Source organism: Epargyreus clarus, unplaced genomic scaffold (genome assembly GCF_041222505.1).
Source record: "Epargyreus clarus isolate Ecla_fem2 unplaced genomic scaffold, WU_Ecla_fem_2.2 ptg000016l, whole genome shotgun sequence".
NCBI classification, from domain to species: Eukaryota; Metazoa; Arthropoda; class Insecta; order Lepidoptera; family Hesperiidae; genus Epargyreus; species Epargyreus clarus.
Window position 1 is genome coordinate 1,837,757 of NW_027332224.1, and position 13,222 is coordinate 1,850,978.

The window sequence follows — 13,222 nt, forward strand, 5'->3', positions numbered from 1 at the left end:
CTTCTTTGGATATTTGCAACACCAGAGGGTGTTGCAAATATCCGTAGGCGATGGTGACTGCTTTCCATCAGATAGCACGTCTGTCCTAACGTTGGTATACACAATACATGTACATATTAAAATATAAGAGAGGATCATTTTAATTAAACTATAAGTACCTACTTACCTACCCTCAATAATAAAAAAAACGACCGGGTAATAGGGTAGAAAATGGAACTACATACATATAAGTAAATTAAATATTGACTGATTGGTATCAATCAATCAGTCAAATTTGTGTTGGGTAGGTATCAACCTAGTAATCAAATCAGTGTAGTATCAAAAAAGTGAAACTATCGACCCTTACAAATAAAAAAGAAATAATTAAAAGTGAAACAAGAAATCTATGTGAAATTAAATTTACAAGGTCTATTTAGATTTACCTACTTAAATATTTAATTATTCACATAATAGAAATGATTCTTATTAACCACGAGCTTTTGCCCGCGGCTTCGCTCGCCTTACGAAGTAATATTTTCATCCCCTATTTTATCCCCTTGGCGGTAGAATTGATCAAAATCCTTTCCTAGCGGATGCCTACGTCATAACATCTACCTGCATGCTAAATTTCAGCCCGATCCGTCCAGTGGTTCCAGCTGTGCGTTGATAGATCACTACGTCAGTCAATCACCTTTGAGTTATATATATTTAGATTTAGCAATACTATTTATTATTTTAATAATCGCGAAGTACTAAATTATTCTTTTCATTATGTTTTAAATTAACATGAAACATTATAAAAATATATAAATAAGGTATTATTTAAATTAATAACTTAATTTTGTGACAATCGTCGAAGCATTTGGGAACTTATTTCTTAAATAAAACAAAAGATATTAAGGAATATTTATTTTATCATAATAATATAATGTACAATATATGTCCGTGATATAATGTTATTTTTATTTTTATGGTGCCTTTACAGGTTGTTGTAAAGGTATCTATCAACCGCGTATTCGTTTAATGATTATATGTTTGTCCTACGGGACACGTCTCTTCATCAATAAGTGTAGTATAATTATGCATATCTATAACATAACCACAGATTGAAAATATGTTTTATCTGTCCAATCATTCTTTGTATATTTTTGGCGGTTCTTTATCGTTTTTTTTTTCTTTTTATTATCAAGGCTAAAATCGCCATTTTGTTGCTTTTATTTTTAGTTTCATATTTATTCATTTATTAATTTAAAAAATGTTAAATACAATCATATTTACAGGTAAAAGTAATTGTTTTATTTATTTCACCCTTTCTTCGGATTCATTTTAGGTGGGTTTATGATAGAACCGATACTTTTTCTTTTCATCATGGCGGCTTTCTTTTTAGCGGGAGTCTGTAATCCTTTCGCCATTTTTGTTGCTTTTGTTTTTTTCATTTTCGGTTCGTTTTTAGTTGTTTTTTCACTTTCTTTCTTGCTTTTATCTTTCTTCGCTTCGGATGTTGATGATTTTGATATCGTGACTTTCTTTTTCGGTTGAGAATCACTTTCGGAAGATTTAGCTTTTTTTGGTTTTTCTGCTTTCTCTGTCTTCTCTGATTTGGTTGGTTTTTCTGCACTCTTCTTAGTTTTCGGTTTCTTTTTCTTCTTTTCCGGTTTATCTTTTCCGGGAGCGAGTTTGAATGATCCGGAGGCGCCAACACCTTTCGTTTGAACTATTATTCCGGCTTCCACACTTGTCTTAATTGATTTCTTGATGATATAATTCAGTTTTTCGACGTCGACTTTATATTTATCTTCTATGTACTTCTTGATAGCGTACAACGACGCGCCTTTCCTGCTTTTTAAGTCTATAAGCGCTTGATGTATCATATCTTTTGTAGCTATTTTCTTCGGATCTTGATTGCTTTGTAACATCTCTTCTGATGGACTTTTTGGCGGTTTTTTCGCGATTTTCTTAGGCAATGCTGATTGTAACTCGATGTCAGATTCTTCGGACGCCATTTTGATATGTTTGGTTCGTTAGAAGAAACCTAAATAATTATTTTCGTGAGCTTAAGTAGGGCTCAGCGTTACTTTATAGAGAACTTTAAAAAAATATTCAATGTGGGGTAAGAAAATATATTTATTATTTTAAAATACCTTCACTACAATTAGTATTATTAGATCATTTATATCAAAGTCCTTTTTTGTTGACGAGGGGGAAACCTTCAAAAGGTACCCGAGGCCTGGGAGCAACGAGGGGTTACGTGGGATTTTTACCGCACTAAAACCCCCCGGTGGCCGTCCTCGGCGTTTGGCGAAGAACTCCAGGATCTCAAATGGAACACAACCGGAGTCCTCCTAACGCCATGCCCCTAACGGGCTCTGTCCTGGGGGGAGCAAAGTTATTTACGCTCTCACATCCCCTGGTGATTACAGCGATATGCGACCACACAAACCGCAGTCCTTCCCGGGGTCGCTTGCTGGACGGTTCGAGCTCCCACTCTTGCCGCCCACAACCCCTTTTAGTCGCCTCTTACGACAGGCAGGGCATACCGTAGCCCTATTTTGGTCCCGGGACTACAGGGACTTATATCAAAGTCCTAATCGCCCTATTTAGCATTATTATTTCTATTATTATTACAAGACAATATTATAAAACAATACAAACTAAATATGTCATTGACATTCAGCTAAGTAAGTACCTATTTATAAAACCACAGGATATAAATAATTCGAGGGAGGAAATACTTTGTCCTTGAAGTACCTTAAATTATTTCGTAAAAATATTTAATAAGGTATAAGAAAGGAAATATTGAATGACCTTCTTATTTAATAATATTGTTGAATTCTAAAAATATTACCACAATACAGGGTAAATACATGCTCGAAACAGTTTTATAACAACCCGCATATTATTTGATAATTTATTTTTGTAGAATAAGGTATGAGAAAAATATATAAATACCTTCAGATTTTATGATATTTATCAGTTACAAAAGTTGAAAAACGGGTACTTTGAAGGTGGTAGAACCCTCTGTGGATCACCCGGCGGCACCACCGCCACATCTATTTCTGTTATAACAGCAGTGGTAAGCGTTGTTGTGTTCTGGTTTGATGTGTGGTAAGACGTACTTTTCTGAGACATTCCAACTTAATTCTCAGGGATAGCGGCGCGTCTGTAGCCGACCTCAGGAAGTAATCTGGTCTTATTTGGGATTGATTGCAGATGTCCATGGACGGCAGTTGAACATCAGGTGAACTGCATGCTTATCCGCTACTTCTAAATTATATAAAAATACTTTTGAAAAAAAAACTTACCTATTTAGGCGTCCATTCATTGCGTGAAGAGATTTTGGCAAATTTGATCTCACCACCCCCTTTGTGGTATGTCAACAAATTTGTGCCCACTTTCCTCTAATCTAATGACTGAATGAATGATTGTTAAAAATTCTTATTTTTATTTTTAAGCCGTGTTTGATCGACATTTGGTTTTACTTATTTAAAAAAATGAATAATTATGTAATTGGCGACTAAAGCATTGAAAACGCATAACTTTATGGCGTTCGATTACGTAAACCCGATAATTATTATAATACATACCTACTAAATAATAATACATAATACAATAGATATAGTCCGCGTAAAACTGCTAGTCCGCTCTAAATATAGAAATGAATTGCGTCGCCATAGCAAATTGTATGACTCCACCTGCTCGCAACAACTTCAGAGCGGACTAGCAGTTTGGCGCGGACTATGCTTCCATTCAACTTGAGAAAATAATTTAACAAATTGATAGTGCCAGTATAGAATCTAGTAGAGTTTTTAATAATTATGTAGGTAGGTAGGTACTCAATTACAGCATGATTAATCTCCCGATCCATATGTGAGTGGGTATTAAATACCCACATAAATATGTAGTACCTAATTATGTATAACATACGTTCCCACCATAAGAGCGTTTTCACATTATCCGATCCGATATCCGTATCGGACGCCGATACGATATCGGGGTAAGTAAAATGTATGAAACATGTACCTGCCTTTCACATTGTCCGTTCCGATATCGGATATCGGAGCCGACAGCGATATGCTGGCGACACCATCGGACGCCCGTGAGCCGTCGGGCGATAATGTTTGTATGTGTGCTCTACGTGTATCTAAATTGTCTCTGTGTGCGTAGAGCCCGATGCGCGGCGGCCATTTTGAGCTGTTTTGATACTGTTTGTGAGATGAATTAGCAAATAATTGAATGTGGATTCACTCATACGAAAGTAATTAAAAAACTTTCTAGGTGCGTGTTGTAGCTTGCTAAAAAGAGTGTAAAATGCTCCCTCTGAATATCTAGCTTCCACAATAGGATGTATCCAATACTGTCTGTGAACAGATCTTTTTTTGCGTCTCAAATATAAGAAATACAGCAAATAAAGTTTTCTATTATAGTCTGCCATGATGACCTGTCCGCACTAAGCTATCGAGCAAATGACCGTATCGGAACGATTTTGTCGGAAATATGTGAAAATAGCACATGGTGTCGGCTATCGGATGTCGGCTATCGTCGTCCGACACCGATATCGGATCGGATAATCTGAAAACGCTCTAATACACAACGTGTAGGTACCTATATAAGAGGAGGTAGATACGGGCCTCTTAGTACAGATGAGAAAAATCTTTAAATAGGAGGACCTTTTTTACTCCGACAGTCAGTAGGTAAATGCTAACACTATTCTATTTCTGCCTCATAACAGCAGTGGTAAGCGCTGCTGTGTTCTGGTTTGAAGGGTGTGGCAAGGGAGATATACTTTTTCGAGGCGTTCCAGCTTAGTCCTCAGGAGTAAAGCGCATCTGTGGCCGACCTCATGTAGGAATATCTAATCTTACCTGGGTTGATTACAGATGTATGTATTGGGCGGCAGTAGGCTAGTTACCATCAGGTGGCATGCTCGCATGCTACTCTTATAGGTATAAAAACTAAACTAATAGGTAAAAAAAACTATAAGACAGTAAAACTATGCAAACTTATCCACTGTGGCGGAAGGTTGTCATAGGCCCGGGGCGGAAAGTTGTATGGAGCCCCCCGTGTAAAAAAGTTCGCCTGTGGTTTGTGACTTTTTTTACACTGACTGATACACATTTCATAGATTCTATTTTCATAGGTTCTAACCTTTTTTTAGCAACTGGGGAGTCTCCAGGATCATAGATCATAGATCCTGGAGGCCCCCCAGTTGCTAAAGCCCAGTGCGGATCGCCCCTTACGAACCTAAGCCGCTAGAGGTTGTCCATACATAGGTATATCATAAATACGAAAGTAACTCTGTACCTACTATATAATACGACAAAGTAAAAGATAACGTTCATTCTCGTAATATCAATTTTTGTATTTTTCATAGTCTGTATACATTAACATATTTAGTCATTCTACTTGCGCTATATTTTTGAACATACTACCTTTAATAAGATGGTTTTTATCCATTAAACGGATTATTAAAGGTTTGAGGTTCGACTCCGGCGGCACCACCGTCACACCTATTTCTACGTAATAACAGCAGTGTTAAGTGCAGTTGTGTGCTGTAGCCACTTACCATCAGGTGGACTGCCTGTTCGTCTGGTACTCCTATATTATAATAAAGTCGTACCGCATTCGTATCTCAGTCACATATTTACGCCTTTTCCACACATGATAATTCGCTGCAGTTTCCTCGTCGGGCAGTGGTCTAGTGGTTAAGAAACGCGGCCGATCGATCGAGGGGTCCGAGGTTCAATACCAGGCACGCATCTCTGACTCTTCAAACTTATGTCCATATTAGAAATTAATTATCACTTGCTGTAACGGTGAAGGAAGATATCGTGGAGAAACCTGCGTACCTGATAGATCTTTTAAATAATGTTTTCAAAGGTACCTATGTGTAGTCTACCAATACGCACTTGGCCAGGGCGGTGGGCTATGGCCTAATCCTTTTCATTTTGAGAGAAGACCCGTATACCCAACAGTGGGACAATAATAAGTTGACAATGACGATGACGAAGTTGGTAAGAAGTTGTAAACAACAAAAGTATTATTATTATTAAGTACTCTAAAAATGGCGGGAACTTAGTAGCCAAGTTCATGCATTACTTACAAGAGGCGTTCTAATTGTCTCAGTAGATGCCATCAGTGAGTATTCTGGTGATTGGCGGCCTCATGATCCATGGTCCGATATTCAAATCCCGGGCACTACAGTCATTATAATAATTAATTTTCTCTTATTTTAACCGTAAAGGAAAACATGTTAAAAAGCCCTGTCCTAGGTGGCTAGTTAGAAAAAATCATCCCCTAGGGGTCTCGTCCTGGATGTTGCACCGTACTAGGAGAGCATAAGCTGTACCAAGTCATAATCAGTATCAATATTGAAAAGATTAAAATTAAAATTTTATTTTTTACAAATTAAAATAATTAAATATCGTTAATATAATATGTTTTTGTAATTTAAATAATAATATAATGAAAAGATTATTTATAATCTAGGGAGATCAATAAAAATGGTTGTGAAACTCTGCCCAAGGGGAAGCAAATAGGGCATTAATTAATCTTGTTTGAATAAAAATATATTTATGATTAAGGGTAGTAAAGTAAAAATAAAACACTTTTTACAATATAAAAATGTTTATTTCTTTATTAGGCATCGCGATTAACTATACACTTAAATATAAAATATACATGCGTTCCGATACAATTATACATACTTATATTATACATTATTTATTTATTTAATTACATGCCAACAGCAACACACACAATACATTATATAGTACTTAGAAGTACACTATAGTAGTATTAATAATATAAGGTTCGTATGAGTGCCAATTATAGGCATGAACAACGTTTATATTATATTAGTCTGTATCTTTAATTTGTATGGAACAAATCGAACCATACGCAACCATTATAATGCTGACTGAGCATGGTAATAATGAAACAACCGCAACTGTTGCCCACTAGTTTCGATCTGTGCCATTTAACTATGATATAAGTTCTACTGATATAAGTAGTGGGACAGTAATGGGTTGCTGATGATGATGATAAGTGCTACTTATGTGCTAAAATTTTATTTTTTAAAATAGATAATGTATCAAAGTAAATGTCGAATTCCTTATCTATATTGCATAGTCGGTTGTATTCGGCGCAAATTCGAGGAAGAGGGGAGTGTTTGAGGATGTTGGGAGTGTTTGAGGATGCATTTATATTTATTTATGAAGCATTTATACTAATCAATTGCTCATTACGTCATGTTTAGGGGGTCGCAGGGGGTAGTAGGGGGTCAATAAAGTTTGACATGGCTTGAAAGGGGGTAACATTGTCACAAGAAATTAAATATATTTTTAAGAAGGCGATTTGTAATGGTCTGAATGTTTCTGAAGATCCAGGATTTGAGTCCCAGACGTTCACATAATTTTCGAAGTCACACTTCTTTTGGCGTGTTTGGGTATATCAATGTACAGTATGTATTAAATGTACGAAAAAATATGGTTTTTACACTCACATCCCCACTAGTATTCCCTGGCTTGTGGGCGCTACGGACACACAAACACCCAGAGCCAGAAGAGACATCTTAATTCATCATTTAGTTCTGTCTGGCCGGAGATCGAACCCGGATTCCGTTGCGTTTGGACCGGTTTGGTCACGTGGCTTGTCATCATATTGTTACGTCACAAGGACATCAAAACATTTTTCAAGTTAAATCATAAATTACTAGCGGTCCCGGCTTTAACTTCAAATTCTTTTGACATTTAAAAAAAACATATCATAGTCATTTTTTTTTGGCACAAAATTGCGCGCCAATGTAACACATACATTATTTTTTGTATTTATTTCCGTCCATTCGGTCATAGGCTCAATTAAAATTTACCTTAAGCATAAAATAATCATTAATTACGCTACAGAAGTATAACTTCTCATGTGTGCACACATATTTTTTACGAAAAAAAAATTAACATTTCACAAAATATCAATTTTTATCACTTATTAAATAACACTTGTTGTAACCATAGATTAGTAAAGATTACTCACTCCTAACAGAAAATGTACCCAGTTTTGAGAATTGAAATAGTTGCGTAAAAAAGTTTTGCCACGTCTCGGTGCTAAAATGTCGCTAAAATATTTGAAATAATTATTTATTTGTTACGTTACTTACGCAGTACTAGTTATTTATTCGCAAATTTTCCCTAAAAACGTTTTTATTTGTCAAGCATTCAAAAAAAGAACTTACTAATAAGCCGTTTGTAGTTTCATTCAATTTCAAGGCGGCGAAGTATCTTTACTAATCTATGGTTGTAACGGTAAAGGAAAATTATGAGAAAAGTTACATTGCTACAAAACCTTAAATAAAATATCACGAAAAAAGAATTATTTCTTATAATTTAACAAAAATATAACAACAGATACAATTTGTACAGAAAAATGCAAATGAACTTACAATAAAATATGTTTAAATGAATATTTAGATTATAATTTAATACTTAAACATAAAATACATAATTATTTATAATTACATAGAGAATTAAAACAATATACTTATCTTAAAAATCTTTTTTATTATAACTTGATTCAATCTGAATTGTAATCCGTAAACATTCTTTAAATCCAATGACATATTATTTTAATATAGGAGTAGCAGACGAGCACGCAGTACACCTGATGGAAACCTGCCGTATCTGTAATCAACCCCAGATACGATTAGTTCTACCTGAGACCGGCCACAGAAGCGCCGTTACTCCTGAGGACTAAGCTGGAACGCCTTGGAAAAGTCTGTCTCCCTTACCACACCCTTCAAACCAGAACACAGCAGCGCTCAACACTGCTGTTATTAGGCTCAACACTAATATATCTGTATTAAGATTCCACATGTAGCAAATTCCATTAATATAAATAACTACTACGAGGAGACAGACTTTTCCGAGGCGTTCCAGCTTAGTCCTCAGGGGTAGCGGCGCATCTGTGGCAGACATCAAGTAGGAATATCTAATCCTATCTGGGGTTGATTACAGATGTCCATTGGCGGCAGTAGCTACCATCAGGTGGCCTGCATGCTCGTGTGCTACTCCCATATTTAAAAAAATATATATTAAATAGTTTTAACAAAAAAAGAGAGATTACTTGTACAACAGAAATAATTTGTAATTTAATAAAATACATAAGGCGGGATTGCATAGATTAATAAAAATAAAAAAAAATTGTGAGCCGTCACGGGACGCCTGGCAGATGTGAAACATCGACATTATTTTGTAAAAGTAATATGCAGAAAAGAACATATTGTGATAGGAACTAAATATGTCATAATGATAAAATAAAATATTACGATTTTTTTCCAGATAACGATGACTATTTATTGAATAAACATTTATTTTCATTAAATACAAAAAATTACGAATTTATTTCAAATCGTGACTACTTAATTCGCACAGTCGATTGCGCATGGAGACGCGTCGCCACACCGTACACACTACTGCATATAGACTGTATATATATACCATCGTATAGCGTGCATACGGCATGCGTCGCCACGCCAGATATCGGTTTTACGTGCGGCTATAGATGTTTCACATCAAATATGACTTAAATATCAATAACTAAAATATTTTGTAAAAAAATGATGAAAAACAACATAAATATTAATAAATTAAACTTTTTGTCAAAACAATGACCATGCTATCTTTATTAGTAAAATATTTTTGAAAAATATCAATTTCGAGTCGATTTTTCAGTCACATTAAAAATAGGACATAAATAATCCCACAAATAGGTGGTACATTTTAATCAAATAATATACTAAAAAAAATAAAATTAAAATATCTGTTAATTAATTTAAAAGTTTTCTTTGACCACGCTTTTATTAGCTTGTCCTGTATGTATGTAACGGAATCTTTGAACTCGATTTTTAACTACTTTGAACGGTCCGATTAATTTAAAATTTTGAACAATTATCAAGAACCGATGACAATACACGATTTTAATAATTTTATCCCATTCACGTCATCGGGATCGTCAGGAATCAGGATTAACGATTGTCCTTATGCAATTTTAACGTGGTTTTTAGTTTTAACTATAATAATTATTTATTATTCATCTTATATATAAAAATCTCGTGTCACAATGTTAGTTACCGTACTCATACGAAACGGTTTTACCGATTTTCACCAAATTTTATATGCATATTCAGTAGGTCTGAGAATCGGCTACTTTCTATTTTTCATACCCCTAAGTGATAAGGGTTGTTCACTCTTAATTGTTTTTTATCTATATGGCAACACAACGTTTGCCAGGTCAGCTTTAAAATAAATATATACAACATATTTATAATAACTTTTATGTAACTTTCCTTGTTTGTTCGTATCTATGTATGGGTCGTATATTGCAACTGATTTTTAAACCAGGCAACGACAATCGATTGAGGTGAAATTTTGCTTTGGATGACAATACATGACTAGCTTAGTGACGTCATGCTGAATCCAACATGGCGGACGCTTAAAGATGGCGGACTATTTATTATTTATGTACCCCCTTGACGGGTGTCAAATGAAAGGGTTTTTTGAGAATACGAAAAAAGCTTGCTTATAAAACTTTCTACATACACATTTATTTCAAAGATAAAAATAAAACTTTTGAAAATAAAAAAATCTTGAACTCAAAATATAAAACAAATAAAAAGTAACAAAAAAACATACAGTATTTTTTCCACTTCTTTCGGTAAAATGATTTTTATATAGATAGATAGACACTTAAATTTAAAAAAATACATAATATAAAAAAAAAAAAACGTTTCTCGAGCCTCGTCTTTTAAAAACCAAACTTTTCAAGTATAAATATATATTACAATGTAAAAACAAAAACTTACATATATTTTTTACAATATAACTAACATTCTGTCAAATGCCCGGGCGATTTACAACTAACTTAATCTAGGGTTGGCGATCTTAGATCGATTTATCAAATAATCGATTATTTTAATCGATCTCCAGTAATAGATCGATTCAGTAAATCGATATTGCATCCTATAAAATCAAAAATCGATTTTTTGGAAGTTGATTGAATATTAATAAATGTGTTAAAGATTTTTTTTGCTGACGGCATAGATAAGTATAGATATCTCACCGCCTTGTAATTGAAGGAAGCCATTAAATGACTTAAACGGCTGACAATTCTGTCAGCCGTTTAATGGCTGTCATGGTGTAATTTACGCGGAACAATGCCGACATGCGCAGATAAGACACGAAATTGAAAAAAGTGCGGAGAAATATCGTTTCATTCGTAAATGATCTGAAAACTACATTTTTTAATATTTTTCAAACACGAAAATAGATGACAGTGACAGTTTCAATTGTCAAAACTGGTTGCATTTTCTTGTTAGGAGTGAGTCTTCTTTACTAATCTATTGCTGAGGGATACATATTTCAGTGATTGTTTGGTCCTGAAAACCTTCGTTTCACTAACTTCGCCCCTGAATAGATGGAAAATCGATTTTCGACAAGAGAAGAAAGAAAGAAACATTTATTCGGATAATTGCACCACAAAACAGAAAGAGAAAAGAGAAAAAAAAACAACTTGGAACAATTTGAACAATTTTCTTCTTTGAGTCTCGATTTTTTGTGAATCGATTTCTCACACTTCGATTCGAATTGATCTTTTTTTGAAACAGTCGCCATCCCTAACCTAAACCTATAATTGGACAGTAATATAAAATATACAGGGTGAATTTTTCAAACGGGCCTTCAGGGCCAAATCCGAAACTGTAAGGATCAGTGAAAAATGCTGAAAGGAGATACGAGGCCGATTTTGATAAAACTAATTTGTCACATAACATTACTTCCCAGAATTTGATCCTTATAAGCGACACTATCAAATAGTGGAATCATATAGAGGTGTATTTTTTTTCAAAATGAACTCTCTCGATTCCCAGCTAAGGAAAAAGATATTTTAAAAAACTAATTTTAGTTTTTATAGTTTCGAATTTGGCCCTGAAGGCCTATTTGAAAAAATTCACCCTGTATATATATATAATAATAAAGCTTAATTCGGATATTAATTCTCCTTAAAGCTAATGAAATAAAGTCATCAATTAAATCTGTTGATTATTGATCTAGCTTTTGATTGTCGGTGTCACAAATAAGAGCTACTATAAGATAATTCTAGCGTGTGCCCAACAGTGGGCTAGTGGTGTGACATGGGTGCCACTGCCTTAGTAGACCTACTACAGATTTTTAGCTGTCCCTAGTAGTGGGCTAGTGGTGTGACATGGGTACCATTTTCTTTCGACATTTGCTATTATTTTCAAGCCTGTCCCTAGCAGCGGACTAGTGATGTGACATTGTTACCATTGTCATACAATAATACAATTATTGTATTATAATATATTCTACGTTATTGTGTTGTATTCTTGTCTGGCTACAATATAGCCTGGCTACAATTATTATAAGACAATAATACAATTAGTGTCTTATAATAATTGTATTCTTGTTTGGCTACAATATAGCCAGACAATAATTGTATTGTATTATACAATACAATACAATTATTGCCTTTGGTACCTCCATTGCCTTACAATATCGGCTATTATTGTCTAACTGTGTGACATGGGTACCATTACTTAGAATATCTATTGTTTTGGCTCACGCCAGCTGTGGACTAGTGATGTGACGTTACAACATCCACTACTGCTTTAGCTTACGTACGCAGTGGGCTAGTGATGTGACACAGTTACCATTGCCATACATCCAGTATTATTTTAACTCACACCCAGCAGCTAGTGATGTGAAATGCGAAAACCATTACCACTATTGTTATATACCTTGGACCCAGCAGTGGTCTAGTGATGTGACAAAGGTACCATTACCATACATCCAGTATTATTTTAACTCACACCCAGCAGCTAGTGATGTGGCAACGGTACCATTACCTAATTACTTTACAACATCCATTATTGTTTTGGCTAACACCCAGCAGCTAGTGATGTGACAAAGGTACAAAAAATAATAGCAGAATTTTTAAGGCAATAAAAAATCTGCTATTATTTTTGCTCACACCAGCAGTAGACTAGTGATGTGACATGGGTACTTTTACCTAAGAGGCTTCGTTTTCTTGTCTATTTGCTCAGAAGTGGGATAGTGGCGTGACATGGGTACCATTGCCTTACAAGATCTGCTATTGTAGCTTATACTAGTGATGTGCCACTGTGGTACATCAGAACATCACTTTAGCCCTGCAGTCCGCTGCAAACTTCCTAACGTGT

General features: G+C 34.8%; 1 protein-coding gene across 1 annotated transcript; it reads right to left on the reverse strand.

The window, feature by feature from the left end:
- Positions 1-1,174: 1,174 nt before the first annotated feature.
- LOC140748715 (uncharacterized) lies at positions 1,175-2,017 on the reverse strand. The gene has a single exon (XM_073081570.1). It carries the CDS (start codon positions 1,980-1,982, stop codon positions 1,284-1,286), a length of 699 nt encoding a protein of 232 aa, XP_072937671.1. The 5' UTR covers positions 1,983-2,017; the 3' UTR covers positions 1,175-1,283.
- Between the last annotated feature and the right edge of the window lie 11,205 nt (positions 2,018-13,222).

Bases quoted from the DNA above. Each gene is read 5' to 3' on its own strand.
- LOC140748715 (XM_073081570.1), bottom strand. From the start codon at position 1,982: ATGGCGTCCGAAGAATCTGACATCGAGTTACAATCAGCATTGCCTAAG.